This window comes from Haliotis rubra, unplaced genomic scaffold (genome assembly GCF_003918875.1).
Source record: "Haliotis rubra isolate DU_JTF1 unplaced genomic scaffold, ASM391887v1 Scf1195, whole genome shotgun sequence".
Classification (NCBI taxonomy): domain Eukaryota; kingdom Metazoa; phylum Mollusca; class Gastropoda; order Lepetellida; family Haliotidae; genus Haliotis; species Haliotis rubra.
In genome coordinates, this window is record NW_025765109.1 from 139542 (window position 1) to 162297 (window position 22756).

General features: G+C 40.4%; 1 protein-coding gene across 2 annotated transcripts; it reads left to right on the top strand.

Moving 5' to 3' along the window:
* The first annotated feature begins 5467 nt into the window (after positions 1-5467).
* On the top strand, positions 5468-17862 carry LOC124261539. Of its 2 annotated transcripts, none has more exons than XM_046695857.1 (3): positions 5468-5542; positions 15440-15688; positions 16517-17862. In XM_046695857.1, exons 1-3 carry the CDS (start codon positions 5476-5478, stop codon positions 16768-16770), a joined length of 570 nt encoding a protein of 189 aa, XP_046551813.1. In that variant the 5' UTR covers positions 5468-5475; the 3' UTR covers positions 16771-17862. The 2 variants fall into 2 exon arrangements, 1 of the variants encoding a protein (XP_046551813.1); XR_006894355.1 differs by lacking the exon at positions 5468-5542 and adding an exon at positions 14363-14438.
* The last annotated feature ends 4894 nt before the right edge of the window (positions 17863-22756 follow it).

Below are 22756 nucleotides of genomic sequence, written 5' to 3' on the forward strand. Positions count from 1 at the left end.
AAACAATCCAGTGATCAACAGCAGGAGCATCGTTCTACGCTATTGGGAAACGATGACATGTGTCAATCAAGTCAGCGAGCCTGACCACCCAATCCTGTTAATCGCCTCTTACGACAAGCATGGGCTGCTGAAGTCCAGTCCTCAGAGTCAAGTGGGTGTATGTTATTGCATTTTTGTCCGTCATTCATCCGGAACATCTTCTGAGCCACCACCAGTCCAATGAAGCAGAAACTTTACATCCCGGTTGCCATCAGTGACAAACAACTTGGAGAATAGAATATGGATATGGACACATCGGACATGGCCGACAAGGCAGCCATATTGAAAAACTTATTCATAGCGATTCTAAACGTAATGCCATCGTAATTTCTAAACGTAATGCCATCGTAATATATACTCTCCCAAAAAGAAACGCATATAGGAATTTCAACTGTATATTTATGTTTATTTTGAAATATCTTGTAGGCTTATGAGTTAATGAAATATAGCGAAATTGCACACTGGGAATGCAGACTTATCCGTCTTTGGCACCAACTCGAGGAAAGTCAGTTTGAGTGTCACATGGAGACGTGTGGTGGCGCGGAAGTCAATACCTCGTGTGACCACCGTGGGCATCCAGAATTGCACGGCATCGCCTCGGCATCGAACGAATAAGTCTCAGAATCTCGTGTTGCCCAATCGCAGCCCACTGTGCCTGTAGTGCCTGTAGTGCCTGTGCGATATATATATAAATAAATTATTTGTGTTAAAAAATATATTGTTTAATATGATACTTCATGTTTTGCGCATTTGCCAAGTGTTAACTTTGTTGCTAACCCCGTGAGCTTCAGTGTCGTGGCACTGCCGTTGATAGTTCTGTTCATGTTTTTTATTCATTGATAAAACCTCTTAGACACCCCTTACGACAAGCATTGGTTGCTGAAAACAAGTTCTAACCCGGATCCTCACGGGTGCATAGGTCAGTAGGAACATCATACCCAGACAGTGGTTGCACGACCCGAGACCAGAATATTCCAAAATGTTGCCAAATATTACTTTTTTACGACAGTTACATCTGAAGAGCAGCTTCAGCATTTGCCTAAGAAATTCATCTAATGATAACGTGCATGGAAGTCCGTGTTGCCACCGATAGATTATTTGTTGAAATAAATCAACTTAAATGTGTCTAAGTGAGTTTGGGGTTTTCGACGCTTTCAGCAATATCGCGTTGGCAATAATACAGCCATATAGCTATGAAAACAATGTAATTATATTAAAACATCTGTCGACAAAGGACAGTAAAATAGGTAGGTATATCACAGTTTTGAAATAACACCAACCTGATGACAATTAAGATAAAAGACCGTAGATTCAATTCTTATCAATTATACCCAAATTTTGACCACCTTACTGGGGGCGGACTAAACAGAAAGGTGAGAATAAAGTTTCTTTGTAAACAGGGCAAACCTTCGGCAAAAATATAAAACACTACATTGCTTAGGACGTTCATTAGGTTGCAGAAGTAAAATAGGATAACCTTAGTCTCTGCTGGAACCTCCGTCATTTATTTGTAATTACATAGTATCATCATGTGTAACCACAACACATTGTCACTATGTTTTATCTATCGATGTACATACTTGTGTAATCCAGATATTGATGTGGAATTTCTAAGGTGGCTTAATGGAAGGCTTTCTAGGAAGAGTTAATGGTTAATAGCACTCATTATCAAGAATGAAAAAATACTAACCATTTTGGGGGATCAGGAACTCATGAAATGCCTGCTATGACTAAGGCTACAACACATCGCTTTCTTTACCTGACACAGAAATGCCTACCTTAGTCTTTTCATTTGATGCGCTTCAGGTACTCGGAACAGATGCTGGCTGAGGTAGTAAACGTTTGTTTTTATTGCTGCTTTAAGGCCAGAATATGCCTATGTATCTCATATATTTGTAGTATATCAATTTAAAGCTGAAAAACAATATCTACATTGTAAAGCGTATCGACAGATTTGCATTAGGCCAGGGCCCTGTTTTCACAAAACTCGCGTAAGCCCTAAGATCTCGTAACTTTTCTGGTAGCACAATCTTACGATTTTATGGGCGTTTCACGAAGCTCTCATAGGCTTACGATACCTTAAATTTACAATACAAATTACGGTAAGTATTTGCACTCGTAAATGAGCTTTATTCTCGTAAGTCAAAAACAAAATGGCGTATTATATGTTGGTAAAAGAGAAACTCAGCAAGAAAAGTATTCAAAAACAGCGTGTTACGAGATCTTAGGCCTACGAGAGCTTTGTGAAACGGGGCCCAGATCTTCTTTTCTGTAACTGTTCCTATCATGTATTGCCGAAACTGTGCCAATGACAGAGAGACGAGCTTGCAGTTCACAGTTCGTTTTTTAGCATCATGTATGTTTTAACAATTGTGCTTCACAGTTCTGTTGACAATATATGTGCTACTCCTGTTACATATAAATAAAACTGAAAATAAATAACAATTTACATTTACGCAATGAACACTAACATGGCAAGTGACTTAATAACTCTATATTAAATTCTGTATTAAATATACATTCCATATTCAATGTGAATATAACAAACAGCATTCATAAATACCACCTATGGGCTGAACACAACGGCGTGGCTTCTCAACACTCAAAAGTACAGGTGACACTGTATTTCAAGCCCATTTGCATTACACATTGAAAAAACTGAGCATACTAAACATGATTGTTAAAGGTTACTTAGCAATTGACTACAAATGTGTTTGACATATTTGTATTCATGCTTATATCTCAATATAAAAGCTGGTATTACAGTTTCCGTTAAATTTGAAACAAATTAATGGGTTTTTTTTTTCATTTTACTGAAAATTTTAACTTAATTTCCAGAAAATAACATTTGAGGGTTGTTCTTGAAAGCCACCCACCAAGTGATCATGTAGAGAGCATGGTCACGTGACATCTGAGTATTTTGATGTGCCTGCTTTAGACAATGTGACAGTTTCTATATGACTTAAAAGAGAATATTAACGCAAAAGTTTTTTTCTGATGGGGTAAAAGCATTCTAAAAGTCACCTTCCGTGATTACAATTGAACAAAAATGTCTCTGAAAATCGCAATAAACAAGTGAAAAAACGCACTCGTGTTTCAGCTATTACGGAAACACCCGACAGATAATTAGCAGTAGCGGGTGTCACGTGACATGTCGTCACATGTCCCTATTGCCGATGGCTTCCTCTTTGATGTTACCTGGCGACTTTACAGTGATATGGATTCTGAAGCAGTAAATGGTGTTCCCGATGTCATTTTTTAACTGGATGTTAGACTGTATCAATACGAGCCGAGTTTACATCTTGCAAGACAACCTTCCAGTGAAGATGAAGAAGAAGAATCAAGCAAAACGGATGCACCACTTGATGTCAAAATATTTTTTGAACTTGACAATATAAGCTATCAGCAATTCTATTTGTCAGCAAAATGGGATACAGTTCCAACCAGTACATCCAACCTTATAATAAATTACTAATCCCCAAAGAAATATTTCTTTTGAAATGTGATTGCAGTTCCATGTGCGTTACACGGGTGACTGCAGACTGCTTTTAACAAAAGCCTAAATTGATTTTCCCAGAAAATCTTTTTAAAAATAATCATTCTTCAGACGGACTAGAAATTGCCTGCTACAAAAAATACACTGTTGCGAGGAATTATTTCTTTGAAAATAATAGGCTCTCATTAATAAATTATCTTGTCTCCATACAAGATCCCAGTCAATACTATAAGCGACTCAGATGATTTATGTCCCGAAGTGGTGAATTGTAAAATACTAGTCAGTATAATGTATATTTCCCTAGTTTTAGCTGATGTAAATAGTTATGGTGCTAGGTCATAACCTTGAACTGACATCTCTGTCATATCTGATGATATATATTTTATCAATGCTATTATTTGATTTAATCAATGTTAAAAATACGACTGACAGTACTGACTGACTGACTGAGTTTGGTTTTACGCCGCTTTTAGCAATATTCCAGCAACATCACGGCGGGAGACACCAGAAATGGGCTTCACACATTGTACCCATGTGGGGATTCGAACCCGGGTCTTCGGCGTGACGAGCCAACGCTTTAACCATTAGGTTACCCCACCGCCCCCGACTTACAGTAAGATGTAAGATGTAATGATGTAGTAGAAATGGAATATTATGAAATGAACATGGAATTCTTTTTGTACCAAATCAACTGCCTATGGTAACAGTTACGTCGATCGAAAACTGCCCCCAAAACTATTTATCTCGTCCGTGGTGCCTATTTTCATAGTTCGATGACGCCATGCAACCCCAAGCAACACAATATCTTATCTTACCAATTACAAAATCGACATACAAAGGCCGTTTAAATTACGGCAACGCTTGGTTTTACGCATTATGGCACGACCTATGAATTCACGAGTGTTAAAGGTCACGGACCCGCTAGCGGGATATGCATAATGGCCGAAGCTCAGAAAGCAGAATCTGTTTTCGCGATTAAAATATAAATAATAATACTTTTGCATTAAAATTTGGGGGACTAGTTTCTGATGAATTTATTTTTAATTCAGTCAGTTATTGCAATTTTCTAGCCTTCTTCTTTAAGAAACTTTAGGCCCATGAAACCTAACGTCTGTAACCTTACTTTGAGAGTTACATTGGCAGTGAGGCTCTAAGTGGGTGGGTCACAAAGGGCTGCAACTAACTCGTGAAAATAAAATCTTGCTTTTCATATAAAAAAACCATCACCAAATATTAACTACCTCAACCATTATGCCAATATATATCAAAACATAAGAGAAACAAGGCGAAACATTTGAAAAACTATACCAAGCTTATGAAAAACTATATTAACCAATTTAAACACGTTCAACCCTAATACACATGCAGGTTGAAAATATAATTTAAACCCTGAATAAATATTTTGCGTTTTCGCCATAGGTGGGAGCCCTACGACACATACACGTTAACACGAATAAGTTTCAAAACTCTTGAATATATATTGGATTTCACTATAATTGATAATCATTAGTTTCCAAACACATGTTGCAAAATTCAGCTACTCTTGTTCAATTTCGGAAGAGAAGATGTTTTCAAAAGATGAAGTCTATGTTTTCTAAATATTTTCCAACATGGCTGCCGGCAGCCATATTTAGTTAACCACTGAAATGACTTAAACACAGAAATACATACGGTCACCTTCTCACCAACCAATATTCAGGTCAAGTGTTTTGGAAATGTCATATCTCTTTCCAAATAGAAGATGGCTGCCTGGCTGCCATTCGGAAACTCCAATTTGAAGTCATGAACTAACTCGAACCTTGACGACAAGAGTTGGTTTACCACTGATGCAACGCAACCCCCCGAGAAGTATTGATCTCCTTTTCTAATCAATATCAATGAGGTATATTGATTCAGTGTCTGACTGAGAAAGACATATGAGAAAGATCGCCACAGGGAACATGGATGGAGGGAGATTCCTGGAGTCCGTATTGTTTTGGGCATTATTTTTCCCATTTACGAGAACAGGTGAGAATTGGCAGAGAAATCCTTGTAAAAAATTATCATTTGATGGTACCTGTGGATTTATGTAAATTTGGTTTCTCAGATCTGTTTCTTCTGATTTACGGAATGGCCTTCTCTCTTGTTCTGGAAGTGAAACGATCGAATGTTGTATTTACACTTATTGGTATTTGAGAAGGGAAAATTAGTGGACCCTCCACGCCGGGTGTTTTCGTCACTCCAGAAACGAGCATATTTGTTAGAAGAGGCGAAGGTGATTCTTACGCTTTTAACACATTATTTATGCTCGACATAAATCATGGATATATATTCTTTTATTCCAATTCATAAAAGCTACTTGGTCTTTCTAAAACTGCAGTGAAGTCCATTTATGGTGTCCTGCGCCGTGATATTGTTAAAAGCGGCGTAAAACCAAACTCACTCACTAAACCTATCAAATGCATCCGGCCATGATACTGATTGTGTAACTATTTGGAATCTATGCAGGGTCACTACGTCCACATAGTTTATGGTGGCCTAACCTGTAACTATTTGGAATCTATGCAGGGTCACTACGTCCTCATAGTTTATGGTGGTCTAACCTGTAACTATTTGGAATCTATGCAGGGTCACTACGTCCTCATAGTTTATGGTGTTCTAACCTGTAACTATTTGGAATCTATGCAGGGTCACTACATCAACATAGTTTCTGGTGGCCTAACCTGTAACTATTTGGAAATCTATTCAGGGTCACTACGTCCACATAGTTTCTGGTGGTCTAACCTGTAACTATTTGGAATCTATGCAGGGTCACTACGTCCTCATAGTTTCTGGTGGCCTAACCTGTAACTATTTGGAATCTATGCAGGGTCACTACGTCCTCATAGTTTATGGTGGCCTAACCTGTAACTATTTGGAATCTATGCAGGGTCACTACGTCCACATAGTTTATGGTGGTCTAACCTGTAACTATTTCGAATCTATTCGGGGTCACTACGTCCTCATAGTTTATGGTGGTCTAACCTGTAACTATTTGGAATCTATGCAGGGTCACTACGTCCCTCATAGTTAATGTCGGTCTAACCTGTAACTATTTGGAATCTATGCAGGGTCACTACGTCATCATAGTTTATGGTAGCCTAACCTGTAACTATTTGGAATGCATGCAGGGTCACTACGTCGTCATAGTTTCTGGTGGCCTAACCTGTAACTCTTTGGAATCTTTAGGGTCACTACGTTCTCATAGTTTATGGTTGTCTAACTTTCAACTACGTGGAATCTATGCAGGGTCACTACGTCCACATAGTTTATGGTGGCCTAACCTGTAACTATTTGGAATCTATTGAGGGTCACTACGTCCACATAGTTTATGGTGGCCTAACCTGTAACTATTTGGAATCTATGCAGGGTCACTACGTCCTCATAGTTTATGGTGGCCTAACCTGTAACTATTTGGAATCTATTCAGGGTCACTACGTCCACATAGTTTATGGTGGTCTAACCTGTAACTATTTTGAATCTATGCAGGGTCACTACGTTCTCATACTTTATGGTGGCCTAACCTGTAAATATTTTGAATCTATGCAGGGTCACTACGTCCTCATAGTTTATGGTGGTCTAATCTGTAACTATTTGGAATCTATGCAGGGTCACTACGTCCTCATAGTTTATGGTGGCCTAACCTGTAACTATTTGGAATCTATTGCAGGGTCACTACGTCCACATAGTTTATGGTGATCTAACCTTTTAACTATTTGGAATCTATTCAGGGTCCCTACGTCCACATAGTTTATGGTGGTCTAACCAGTAAATATTTGGAATCTATTCAGGGGTCACTACGTCCTCATAGTTTATGGTGGTCTAACCTGTAACTATTTGGAATCTATTCAGGGTCACAACGTCCACATAGTTTATGGTGGCATAACCTGTAACTATTTGGAATCTATGCAGGGTCACTACGTCCCTCATAATTTATGGTGGCCTAACCTGTAACTATTTGGAATCTATTCAGAGTCACTACGTTCTCATAGTTTATGGTGGCCTAACCTGTAACTATTTGGAATCTATGCAGGGTCACTACGTCCACATAGTTTCTGGTGGCCTAACCTGTAACTATTTGGAATCTATGCAGGGTCACTACGTCCACATAGTTTATGGTGGCCTAACCTGTAACTATTTGGAATCTATTCAGGGTCACTACGTCCTCATAGTTTATGGTGGTCTAACCTGTAACTATTTGGAATCTATTCAGGGTCACTACGTCCTCATAGTTTATGGTGGTCTAACCTGTAACCATTTGGAATCTATGCAGGGTCACTACGTCCTCATAGTTTATGGTGGCCTAACCTGTAACTATTTGGAATCTATTCAGGGTCACTACGTCCACATAGTTTATGGTGGTCTAACCTTTCAACTATTTGGAATCTATTCAGGGTCACTACGCCCACATAGTTTATGGTGGCCTAACCTGTAACTATTTGGAATCTGTTCGGGTCACTACGTCCACATAGTTTATGGTGGCCTAACCTGTAACTATTTGGAATCTATTGAGGATCACTACGTCCACATAGTTTATGGTGGCCTAACCTGTAACTATTTGGAATCTATTCAGGGTCACTACGTCCACATAGTTTATGGTGGCCTAACCTGTAACTATTTGGAATCTATGCAGGATCACTACGTCCACATAGTTTATGGTCGCCTAACCTGTAACTATTTGGAATCCATGCAGGGTCACTACGTCCACATAGTTTCTGGTGGCCTAACCTGTAACTATTTGGAATCTATTCAGAGTCACTACGCCCTCATAGTTTATGGTGGCTCAACCTGTAACTATTTGGAATCCATGCAGGGTCACTACGTGCTCATAGTTTATGGTGGCCTAACCTGTAACTATTTGGAAACCATGCAGGGTCTCTGCGTCATCATAGTTTATGCTGGCCTAACCTGTAACTATTTGGAATCTATGCAGAGTCACTACGTCCTCATAGTTTATGGTGGCCTAACCTGTAACTATTTGGAAACTATGCAGGGTTACTACGTCCACATAGTTTATGGTGGCCTAACCTGTAGCTATTTTGAATCTATTCAGGGTCACTACGTCATCATAGCATATGTTGGCCTAACCTGTAACTATTTGGAATCTATGCAGGGTCACTACGTCCACATAGTTTATGGTGCCTAACCTGTAACTATTTGAAATCTATGCAGGGTCACTACGTCCTCATAGTTTATGGTGGCCTAACCTGTAACTATTTGGAATCTATGCAGGGTCACTACGTCCCTCATACTTTATGGTGGCCTAACCTGTAACTCTTTGGAATCTATGCAGGGTCACTACGTCATCATAGTTTATGGTGGTCTAACCTGTAACTATTTGGAATCTATGCAGGGTCACTACGTCCTCATAGTTTATGGTGGCCTAACCTGTAACTATTTGGAATCTATGCAGGGTCACTACGTCCACATATTTTATGGTGGCCTAACCTGTAACTATTTGGAATCTATGCAGGGTCACTACGTCCACATAGTTTGTGGTGGCATAACCTGTAACTATTTGGAATCTATTCAGGGTCACTACATCCACATAGTTTATGGTGGCCTAATCTGTAACTATTTGGAATCTATGCAGGGTCACTACGTCCTCATAGTTTATGGTGGAATCTAACCTGTAACTATTTGGAATCTATGCAGGGTCACTACGTCCACATAGTTTATGGTGGTCTAACCTGTAACTATTTGGAATCTATTCAGGGTCACTACGTCCTCATAGTTTATGGTGGTCTAACCTGTAACCATTTGGAATCTAAGCAGGGTCACTACGTCCTCATAGTTTATGGTGGCCTAACCTGTAACTATTTGGAATCGATTCAGGGTCACTGCGTCCTCATAGTTTATGGTGGTCTAACCTGTAACTATTTGGAATCTATGCAGGGTCACTACGTCCACATAGTTTATGGTGGTCTAACCTGTAACTATTTGGAATCTATGCAGGGTCACTACGTCCACATAGTTTATGGTGGCCTAACCTGTAACTATTTGGAATCTATGCAGGGTCACTACGTCCACATAGTTTATGGTGGCCTAACCTGTAACTATTTGGAATCTATTCAGGGTCACTACGTCCACATAGTTTATGGTGGCCTAACCTGTAACTATTTGGAATCTATTCGGGATCACTACGTCCACATAGTTTATGGTGGCCTAACCTGTAACTATTTGGAATCCATGCAGGGTCACTACGTCCTCATAGTTTATGGTGGCCTAACCTGTAACTATTTGGAATCCATGCAGGGTCACTACGTCCTCATAGTTTATGGTGGTGGCCTAACCTGTAACTATTTGGAATCTATGCATGGTCACTACGTCCTCATAGTTTATGGTGGCCTAACCTGTAACTATTTGGAATCCATGCATGGTCACTACGTCCTCATAGGTTATGGTGGCCTAACCTTTCTTGATGACCATCTGACCATCTGGCCATCGTGGTGTTGCTTAGTAATTTGTCACGCAGTTCGCATGCTGTCTTTTTACCGACCTTCCATTGCTCATGTACTTGAAAATTGAAAGGAAACAAGTCTAGAGTTAGTCTTGTTGAGACGGACAAAAATGATTCTGATGATTCTGATGCTGCATATGTTTAGACTGTTGGTGATAACAGACAAGACTTGAGGGTATGGGAATTATCGAACAGGTGCGATTATCCTACAGATTGAATTTCAGCAATGGTTTTAATAAAACCAAGTGGGAAGTTCAGAGTTTGTCTGGATCCTAAACCTGTAAACAAAGCATTGAAGTGGAACCTTTATCTAATACCAACTATAGATGACTTGTCAGGTGCCAAAGTGTTTACAGTCGTCGATGCTAAGAATGGCTTTTGGCATGTCAATTTGGATGACGAGAGCACTATGTTGACTACTTGCGACACACCATGGGGATACCTTCAGCGGGATACCTCCAGCCCCAGAAGAATTTCCAAGACGACCAGAAATACATGATGACATGCTGGTTTCGGAGTTGGTGATACATTTGAAGAAGCTCTTGAAGACCATGATAGAAAGTTGAAATCTCTTCTTGACAGACGCAGAGAGAAAAATAAAGTTGAACAAGGAAAAAATCAAGCTGAGGAATACTGAAGCGTCCTATATTGGTCATCATTTCAGCAGAAGGTTTGAAAGTTGATCCCTCGATAGAGGAGGTAATTATCAAGATGCCAGATCCTGTTGACAAATCTGGAATTCAGAAACTGTTAGGAATGACCAATTTTGTTCAAAGGTTTGCCCTCAGTTGTCCGAAGTTACCGCTCTGTTACGAGAGCTGTTGAAAGCTGATCTCAAAATTCCAGTGGGATCCAGCAATTCATGGACAAGCTTTGAGTGACGTGAAAATCATATCTTCATCTCCTGTGCTCAACTACTTCTTTATAGATCTTGAAACAGTTGTGCAATGTGACGCATCTGAAAAGGGCCTAGGTGCTTGTTTAAATGCAAAATGGAATTTGTGTCTCGAGAAGTTTGATATATATGTTTATGGCCGTAGTGTTAATATTGAAACAGACCATAAGCCAGTTGAGACTATTTTGAAGAAGTCTATCCTTAGTGCACCAAAGTGTCTACAGAGCATGATGCTCAGGTTACAGAGGTACGGCATTCATGTGGAGTACAAGAAGGGTACACAACTATTCATGGCGGATACACTTAGCCGTCCATTTCTTAAAAAAAAATCAACCACTTCAAATGATAGCTGTAAGTTGACTGGTCTTGAAAAAGATGTACAATACATAAATATGGTTGATTTTGCACTTATATCTTCCACAACTCTTCCCAAGAAGTTTAAATCCGCAACCAAGGGCGACCTTGATCTTCAAGTGTTGGCCAGAATCATCAGAGATGGCTGGTCTGTAGACAGTTCTAAAGTACCAGCACCCTGGCACAGGTATTTTGCATTCAGAGATGAGCTATCTGTGCAAAATGACTTGATTTTCGAGAGTGAACGACTCGTTGTTCCAATATCTGTCCGAGACAACATACTCGAGAGAGTGCATGCTAGTCATGTCGGTATTCAGGGAGCTTTGAGGAGAGCCAGAGAAGTCGTTTATTGGACATGAACAAGGACATTGCTGAATACATCAGTAAGTGTGACACATGTAACTTGTTTGCTCAAAATCAAGCCCCTGAACAACTTCAAAGTCATTCTGTTTCTTCTCACCCATGGCAGAGTGTTGGTTCAGATCGTTTTGAACTAGATGGAAGAGACTACCTCATATATGTGTACTATTTTTCAGATATCTTTGAAATCGACAGACTTTATGATAACACTGCAAGTGAAGTTATCTCGAAATTGAAACAGAATTTTGCTCGCCATGGAATTCCGGGAGAGGTAATGACAGATAATGGCCCACTGTTCTCATCACAAACTTTTAGAATTTTTTCTGAAAGTTACGAGTTCACTCATGTTACCAGCTCACAGCATTTCCCACAGTCGAATGGGAAAGTCGAAAATGCTGTCAAAACCGCAAGCACTTGAGTCAAAGTCACATGCATTTTGCTCTACTTGATTGGAGAAATATACCATCTGAAAGTTTGGGAACTTCATCGGCGCAGACACTGTCCGGTAGAAGGACTAGAACTCTCTTCACTTAAAATCAGAAACAGTTAAATCCAAAAATCTGCAAAAATGTGAAAAGAAAACTTCATTAGAAAAAGAAGAAGCAAGAATGTTACTTCAATAGAAAGGCTCAACCTCTCACACCTCTAGACAAAGATGACACTGTGCTCTTGAAACCTTTTGGTAAAGATAAACACTGGAGAAAAAGGGAAGTCCAAGAGCAGGTAAATATCGGCCCTACACTGTGATGAAGGAACAGGAAACATATCCGTGGTCCAAGACCATTCCATTTCAACTCGCACCAAACTACACCAAGTACACCTGAAGTAAAAAAAGAAATCCTCTAAAATTGAGAGAATATGTGACATCTTAATTTGTTGGATGCTGTGTGAAGTTAAATGTTTTTAAAATTTCATCCAGTGACATTAATGTGATTAATATATGGATGTTGGAAGACTGAACAATTGCGTTCAGACATATGTACATGATAACAAGAGGTGAGGTGAAGTGGGTTTAACGTCGTGCTTGAGAATATTTCGACGTGCATGCGTAAGCTGGTTTTATAGTGCTAGCCCACTGAGATACCATGCCGCAGTGAAGCATAGATACCCCACTCAGACACATTATACTGACTCCGAGCCGACCAGTCCTTGTTGTACCAATTAATGCCGAGCGCCAGGCAGGGACCAACAAGTACCATATTTTAAACGTCTCTTGGTATGACGCGGTCGGGGATCGAACCCGCGACCTTCCGCTCTCCGGGCGGACGCTCTAACCACTACACCACGGAGGCGGTCCCATGATAACAAGAAGTACAGATATCTATAAAGACTTTCATTTTCATTCTCATTCTTAAATGCAAAAGTTCAAAAGTAACATTGCAGGTTGTGTATTTTTCTTTCATACCATTCCTTGTGTTAACTTTGATGTGAAGGAGTGGGATGTAGCGGTATGCGCTTTATGTGCTCTAGTCGGGATTACCTCCCTTGGTAGTTTGTTCTAGAAGTTCAAACTAAAGAAGCGACAAGTCGATCACCTCTTTGTCTGTTTATGCTCCTCACCAGACTTCTGCATACCATTGAGGACGCAACAAACTTTATCTTATCATAATCGAATCCCTGAAAGTATCTCTATGAATGGGTACCCGGTGTTTGCCAACCAAGAGAAATTCCTAACACACAGTGCCATTTAGAAAGTGACAAAATTTAGAAATTACACTTTCTCAGTAAAAGCACAGATTCTAGTAATTTTGGGGATGATTTGAAGGTGATTTTAAGAGACGTTCATGAGGAATCCTTGATGCAAATTCCTAGAGAAACTTAGAAGCATCGTTTTAAGTACGAAAATCAGAAAAGGAACTAAATAGTCTGTTCAGGGCTGTTACTATTTTTAGCACACCAGAATGAAAGCTTATTGATGGACTAAGGCTTACGTCATAGTCCGTTTGTGTCTTGTTTCGACATTAAACCTTGTCCCCTGTGTATTACTTATGTACGTATCATCCTTTTACAGTTGTCTCGAACTGCGTGTAACTCGAAGTATGTCGAACGTGCATTCAAATGCGACACAACGGTGTAAGAACTATAAAAATGAAATTCGCAGTTCGGCCATGCTCATAAGATACAGGTAAACAAACTTCATAATTCAATCCATTTCATGTCCTTGTGAAGGTAAAGCCCCAAGAAACGAGACTTATATAACAGAAACTTCACATGCTTGTAAAGGAGGGTGACCTACAGAAGCGCGATACTCATTCATTCGTTAAAACAAAGATAATTTGATCACATTTTAAAATAAGATTTTCTGCCATTTTTTCGTTTGAGCTTCCACTCGTTCCGTTCTCCCAGAATGCAGAAAGATGACAAATACTCCCCCACAGAGATGTTTAAGTTCTCACATAAAACTCACGAGTTCAGTATCTATATGGAAACAATGTCTGATGTCCATTAAGTACGTTTGTTCACAAATGTATTACACGACATTGACGATATCTGTGTTTCATTGTCCGCGACAATGGGTTAGATCGCCAGGTTTGATTTTCTATATGGGTACCATGTGTGAAATCTGTTCGCTATATTTGAGTTTTTCTGACCAGTTACAGAAACAAATCTGGCCTTGAACAGGCCAATCTCTAAAAGTTCATCGTTCAAGGAACAATAATGGGAGCACTGCTAATGATGGAAACAGCAACAGAAACTATGCCTCTGGAAGCTGTTTTGCCTCTGATGACTGGGACAGCGACCCTGGTGGCAGGTTGACTTGCAGGCTAACTTCATTGTGAGGAGGATCGAAATCACAAACAGAGAGGATTGTTGTCGTGAGTTTACTAGATAAGGATATTGAAAACATATTGACACTTTTGTTGCATTTCTCAGAGACTGCATGAACAGAAACAGATTCTTTCGTGAGACATTATACTTATCTGCCAAATGTCACGCCTTAGGCGATGAGACTACTGCTATTTTACTTATGCCACGCCCTCACGACAAAACTGAAAAAACTAAATAAACTGGGTGGATATGAACAATGAATTTTGACTACTTAAAATCAGTAGTCGGAGGTGTGTGTGTGTGTGTGTGTGTGTGTGTGTGTGTGTGTGTGTGTGTGTGTGTGTGTGTGTGTGTGTGTGTGTGTGTGTGTGTGTGTGTGTGTGTGTGTATCTCAGTAGAAGCCGGTAGTTCCCACTCGGTAGTGTAGTCCAAAGAGGGTCTATCTCAGTAGAAGCCGTTGCTTCCACTCTATGGTGAAGTACAAAGAAGGTCTGTGTCAGTAGGAGCCGGTGGATCCCACCCTAACGTGGAACCATGGTTGTCCATGCTGGTCCCCGTTGTTTCACTGTGGCTGGCACAGCAGGAGGTGCAGTACATACTTACATTTCTTCAAGGTGTTATCCTTGATCTACAAAATTATCATTCAGCACAATTTGTTGTTTATGCCCTTTGCTTTATACTACCGAAGATACTCAAAACCGATTAGATCCTGGCTCTGACATTTATATATTTATGCAGGCTTGAACATCCTATATCGTGACTATTTCATAGTGATTCATAAAAAGTGGTGAATAATATATGCTATTTTGTTTGTTTGTTGTATAACGCCGCAATAGTCCTACTGTGTGGTTGCAGTCTGTAAATATTATAGTCTGAACCAGACAAAGCAGTGATTGACATCACGAGTGTTATCCAAGACAAGAAGCGTGACAAACAGATCCCATTAGTCGTCTTCGTCGTGACGAGGGAACGCATTAACCCCTAGGCAACCCACCGTCCCCCTAACAACACATTTTATGACATTCTATATTTAAACCTTTTATTGTAGGTGACAGATTGCACAGTATTTCTCTGGAGCTTTTCGACGAGGATCCATCTGCTGAACCCTCGACCCCGGCCAAGCTTTGCTACTTCATCTCGGGCTACGTAACGCAGTCGACACTGACCATAAATTGTACAAGACCCGTGACTGGCAGGTATCTCCGTCTGACCAAGACAAGCCAGCGAAATTATAACGATTTGCTGCAATTCTGCGAAGTGAAAGTCTATGAAGAGTTAATTGATGGCAATTGTTTGTGTAAGTTTCCTTGTTGTAAACTATAGCGATCAAAATGACGGGTTGGTGTATATTACAAATGTGTGAAACTATATGAAATAAGACATGTCATCGTATCCCAATTTGTTTCAAAATACATGAAAGCAACCAATGCTTATCGGAAGAGGTAACTAACAGGATTGGGTGGTCAAACTCGCTGACTTAAGTGACAAATGTCATCGTATCCCAATTGTGTAGTTCGGTACTCATGCTATTGATCACTTCACGGGGCGAAGTGGAGTATGTTCTATGTACACATAGTCATTCTCGTCACTTGTGTGTTTATTTATGTTGTTTCTTTGCATGTTTTTATTTGCATTTTGACAGATGCATGAGATTGTACTTCTGTTACTTGAGGGGGGTGGGATAACCGAGTAGTTAAAGCGCTCCCTCGTCACGCCAAGAGCGGTTCGATTTACTACATGGCTACGATGTGTGAAATCCATTTCTGCCCATTTCTGATGTCTCAAATCGTGATATTGCACGAATATTGCTAAAAGCGGCATAAAACTAAAACACAGTCATTCTTTCCATTACTTGATGGCCAATATCCAGATGGTAATTTCAGGGACATTCTACACACTCGTAATTAACAGAAAAAAGTCAAACTTAAACGTATTATGTTTACTAACATATTAACTACTACCAAGTTAAATAGGATATTATACTGAATTGTGCAGTCAATATCCTTCAGAAAAAGTCAAACTTAAATGCATTGTGTTTACTAACATATTAGATATTGTCAAGTTAAAAAAGGATATTATAGAATTGTGTAGACAATGTCTTTCAGATGGTACCATCGAATTTCAGGTGCATCATTTGTACAAACGCAAGGATCTCGCTACGACGGTGCCTCCAACATTACCCAAGGGCCAGAGATTAATAGTGCGAAAGCATGCGCCGTCACCTGCAAACGAGTAGGGACCTGCATCGGCTTCAACATCCGTTACAACCCGGAAGTCACCTGCGTACTCGTACAAAATCCGGATCTGACTCTTGTTCAGGACGCTGCTTGGGACTTCTATTTGTACAAATCCTGTGCAAGTCGAAGTATCAGTGACTAGCTTTTCAAGACTTAGGGACATTGTCCACTATGGTCGACAGTTTGGCAGACTGTGGCTCAACCTGTGAACGTGTAAGTAACTGCACCAGCTTCAACATCCGTTACATACCGGAAGTTACGTGCGAGTTTTCCAGGATTTGGATCCGACTTTTGTTCAGGGCGCTGCCCTTAATTGGGACTTTTGTTTGTAAAAATTCTGTGTCATTAGTTATCTTGGGAAGACTCAGGGACATTGTCTGCCATAGGGGGACGACAGTTTCGCAACCTGCAAACGTGTAAAGACCTGCACAGGCTTCAACATCCAGTACATACCGGAAGTTACGTTCGAGTTTCTCCAGGACTGGCATCTGACTTCTCTTGTTCATTACTCTACTTGGAACATCTATTTGTGCAAATTGTACAAATTCCTTTTGTGATTAGTGTAATTCATTTAAAAAAAAAAAAATTCTTATTGACAGACAACCCCTGTTACAAAGAAGGAAATTGCCGCCTGGGAAGGCAATCCCTTTGAAGTTATAACAGAAGAGAACTATCGTTTCTTCTAACTCGCACTGGCACTGGCAACTGGATGGTAATGTCATAGGCTGATTTGTACATGTAGCACAGCACCCCTGGCACATTTCACAAATTCACAATTTTGTCCCTAACAGCTTGCCATACTGATGAGCTGAGGATAGACCCGTAAAACGAACGCTGGTTCTCTGGGAGCCTCGGTAGCTCAGTCTGGATGACTTCGGGTACGGGCTTATGATGTAGAGAGGCGCAACTCTGCATTGTAAGATCATATCCCAATCATGGATACCTTGCACCTTTCGCATCGGTTTCGTCAGTAAGGTATCAAGATCATATCAGGTGGGGATCTCTGAAAAGGGTTTCTCCCGAGAAGGGCACTCTCTAAAAGAGTATGAGTGCAGTCGACACAATCCCAGAGGGAGAAGGTGGCGCAACAACAAATCTTTCTTCCAATGGGATTGTGGCTGCTGAAGACATTTTGCTATTTTTTAAAGTAATTTTCAAACTTACATACCACGATTTTTTAGTACGCGCTGGGAGCTGAATTGGACCGACAGGACACGATGAGGGTTCAGTGGTCCAGGAACCCATCGTCTTACTACCTATTTCTTCTATTTGTACAATCCTCTTATCCATGTGTCAATAGCCAGCCTGGGAAGACTAAGGAACATTGTCTACGATTGGGGGTCGACAGTTTGGCAGACTGAACCTGTGAACGTGTGAACACCTTCACCAGCTTCAACGTTCGGTACATACCGTAAGTTTTTTCAAGGAATGAATTTTTCAAGATTTGGATTTGACTCTTGTTCAGTACTCTGCTTGGGACTTTGTACAAATCCTGTTTGGATTCATGTATCAATAGTTAACCTGGGAAGATTGAGGAACATAGTAGACAGTTTGGCAGACTGGCTGAAACTGAATTCTCTTGTTCATGACTACTTGGAACTTCTATTTGCACAAATTGTACAATTCAATGTGTCATTATTGTTATTCATTTCTGGTTTGTTTTTTTCCGTATTGACAGACAAACCCTGTTACAAAGAAGGAAATTACCGCCTGGGAAGGCAATCCCTTTGAAGTTCTATCGTTTCTTCTAAAACGCACTGGCACAGTAACGCATTCTCCCACTGTCAACTGGAGAACCTTTATATGTGTAAGGCAATGTCAACGTTTGATTTGTACATTTAGTCACTGCACCCCTGGCACATTCCACAAAGCAATATTCCCCCCGACAGCTTGCCATACTGATGAGCTGGCTGCCAGTAGGTACATCCTAGGCCCCGACACATGCTGCTCCTACAGTCTGTGCAGACAGGCGATATAAAAGCTGCATGTGCAATGTGCCTGGCACACTCTATGCTGGCAGTGGCACTTAGGTTCATGTAATTTTCATATTACAGGTATGCAAAATTGATTGAATGAATTGTTGATATCAAACAAATTATCGTACATCGCAGTCGGGTTCATATAGATTCCATATTACAGGTTTATTTGTTTGTTTGTTTATTTATTTATTTATTTATTTTGAGGGGTATATAGTTTCCTTACTACAGCTTAATGGAGCAATAAAAGTTGTAACACCAGCCCAGTGGCCGATTTTTAATCCTGCGACCGTAATGACATGGCAAGGGTGGATGGTTCTTCGTACTGTAAAACATTCATATGTATGATACTTAGCCCATTTTATGTTAAACTCAATCAGCGTCATAATGCTGAAGCATCTCCGTTCAAATTCCTTTTTAACGCCTGAAATGTTTGGCATACTTCCCTGACCTCTACATCAATAGACTAAACAATTGGTCATTATCAGTATAAATCCAAACACTGAATTTGTCACTATTACAGCCGAAAATAGTTCAGCAGAAAGTCCTAGATTGAAAATATGGTCATACATTTAGGTAAACCAAGAACGTTGGTCCAAAGGATTAAGGATTTTCTCCTGGGTCAAGGAATGTACAATTACTGGATTCTTTGTTTTGTTTATTTTGTGACTGAGTTTGGTTTTACGCCGCTTTTAGGAATATTCCAGCAACATCACGGCGGGGGACACCAGAAATGGGCTTCACACATTGTACCCATGTGGGGATTCGAACCCGGGTCTTCGGCGTGACGAGCGAACGTTTTAACCATTAGGCTACCCCTTTTGAGAAGAATCCCTTTTGACACTTTAATATACCATGGAACCCGAGAACAGTACAACATGGAACTTGTGCTGTACTTAAGAATCTCTGCTATATAGAGGGACACTTCAATGTACCTTGGAACCAGCACGCTTCAGTATAACACAAAACATGTGCTAAAATCAGAACCTCGTGCTGTAATAGGTACATGATATTTCCTTCAGTTAAAGAATGAATGAGAAGGAAATTGCTTTCTCCAGAGTATGTAATTCTAGACAGGGTAGGTGTACACGTCGATAGGTGGCGTTGCAAAAAGGTATATAAAGGTAGTAAGCTGTGTACGTCATTGTCGCATCACGTGCAGCTGATTAATTTCAAACTTACAATGGAGGCTAAGATCGACGCCATTTTGAAACATTTGGAAACGTCAGCGAGAGCTTCATGATGCTTTGGATACTAAGATATCGGCCCTCAGAGAGGTGTTCAGTCGAACCACAGATGATGTTGAGGAGCCCAAGGCGGACAAGGACTATGTTTGGTAGGGCTGCGCAATATAACCGGTTTACCGGTATTTACCGGTTCAGACGTGAAAACGATACGTATTGCGATACGCTGATCGAAAACCGGTATTTTTACATGCATTCGGAAAACTTCGTAACACTCGGAAATCTTCGGATATTTCCGTTTTTTGAATTGTTCTTTTCCCTGTTTCATTAGTGCCAAATGTTACTTACATTTTTATTTTGTCATGATTAAAAGTTTTTATAAAAGGTTAATCAATCATAGTGATTTTGTTGTGTTTTTGCTTAATAATCAAGCATTAACTCGATTATAAGTAGTTTTTGTTAAAAAAATAATCCTTGCAATATATTGCAATACATATCGCAATATATGTTTCCACGTCGCAATATATCGCAATATGAAAATTCTCTGCAATACCCACCCCTAATGTTTGGTCGAAGGAGGGTATCATGGTTCGGTACACTTTTAATGAAGAGACTATTCAGTGCCTACAACATGTAATCTCATCTATTCGCAACGATATATTGGTAGATGCCGAGTCCATGATTATATCAGAATGTGAACGATCGAAACTGAGACAACCAAGCAAATCAGGATCGCGGACTCCTCTGAGGGCGTTTGGGAGACGGTGAGGCAATAAGTTTCTAATGAACTCGCTGAAAATTCCTACGATGTTCGGGTTATTTTTCGTGCAAACAGGAGAGCTTTCACGAAATTGCGTCAGGAGCGGGGGAGATACGCTCCGTGTGCAAGTAGAGCTGCTCACATGACTTCCACAGTAACTGTTAGTTGTCTCGTGCAGGTGGCTAGCGTTTCTAACGGTCCTCAGCACATCCAGTCTGTCAAACAGCCATTTCGTACCTAAGGTCTGCGTTGGGGAGCATGTTTCGCCTGTGGCGAGTTTACCCACTTCCGGAGAGACTAGCCCTATACCAGTCAGTCGGAAGTAGTGCAGGCCAGTCGGGCCAGTGAGCAGAGACAGGATTTGTCAGTTAAGTATATTTTTCACAAATGTTCAAGTGCTGTCAATATGTATTCTGAAAGTCTTACTGAAAACTATTCTGAATATGAACAGGGAATGTGTGAGAGTTTGGTCATAGGTCGGTTTAAACGCTGTTTACCATTTTTAAAATCCATCAGTACCTCACATTTTCTGATCGATATTATTGAAAATGGGTATAAACTTCCTGTTTTAACCAGACCTCCTTATATGTTTTTCAGAAACACCAAGTCGGCAATACAGCATGAAAGTTTTGTGACAAAAGCTATGAACTGAAGAAGAATAAATTGATTTATGAACGTGATACGAACAAAAAAAACCCCCCACCCCACCCCCCCTCTTGCCGTCAACCCACTCTCTGTATGAATGCAGTCCTCAGGCAAAGAAAACCGATTTGATTCTCGATCTGCCGAAAGTGAATAACTATATTGAACTCATAGTGTGAAATATGAGGACTGGAAAGCGGCTTGAGTCTATATACGTCAGAATGATTTAATTTGATATACATTCGGCATATCACCACGTTGACTTTTTCCCATTTCATACAGATTTCCTTGACTTTGCTAGATTTTTCTTTGTGTTGCCAGTTGATGGTATGGTCAGAAATCACCATTGTAGAAGCTGACAAAGGAAAGGCAGCTGCAGTTATGGACACACGTAAGTTCCTGGAATCAGTCAACACCACCCTCAGTTATAGCTCCACCCACCAACTTGTAGACAAAGACTCCATCGCAAAACTGGAGCACAAGCATTAGAAACAACTAAAAATATGACAACCGTGGGAATAATGACAATATCTTCAACAAATTGAACCCTATCAACTCTCAGCCATCATATGCCCGTGCTACTGTCAAGATACAAAAATCACCAGAGAAAACCAGAATTCTAGAGTGTTCTCGTGGTCTTTTACAATACTGTCCAACTTGTAGACAAAGACCCCACCGCAAAACTGGAGCACAAGCATTAGAAACAACTAAAAATATGACAACCGTGGGAATAATGACAATATCTTCAACAAATTGAACCCTATCAACTCTCAGCCATCATATGCCCGTGCTACTGTCAAGATACAAAAATCACCAGTGAAAACCAGAATTCTAGAGTGTTCTCGTTGTCTTTTACAATACTGTGAACATCTGGCCAAACGATTAGCACCCTTAGGAAAAACAAGGTCAAACCTTTATTGGGGACTCATCCTCATTTGTAGACAAACTCAAGAATATTGACACCAATGGCACCATGGTTAGTAATGATGTGACAGATTTATTAAGCATAAGTTATACACCTCTCCAGATTATAAACTAGCTTTATGACCTTGACACCCAACTTTCAACAGACAACATCATCAGCAGCCTTGCATCGAGTTGTTTTGAAATGTCTTACTTCACATGGCAAGAACAAATTTATCAACCGTCACCCCTCGTAACCGAAATGTACATAACGAACTTTGAACAAGCAGCCCTATCCACATCGCCAATCCAACCACTAGGCTGGTTCAGAAAAGCGGATGACATTTTCACAATCCTGAACAGCAATGACGACCCTTCTCTCCTGCTCAACCATCTGAACAAACAACATCAACGTATTCAGTTTACGATGGAAACTGAAAAGCAACACCGGCTCCCCTTACTCAACATCTCCATTCAGAACTCAGACAACCAGCTCATCACCTCTGTCTACCGTAAACCGACCCAAACTGACCAATATATCCACCACCACTCCAGCCATCACCCCCAGATCAAGACAGCCATCATATCTACATTAGTCAGACGTGCCAAATCCATCTGCAATCCTCCCATCTCCAACAAGAACTAGACCACCTCAAGACCACT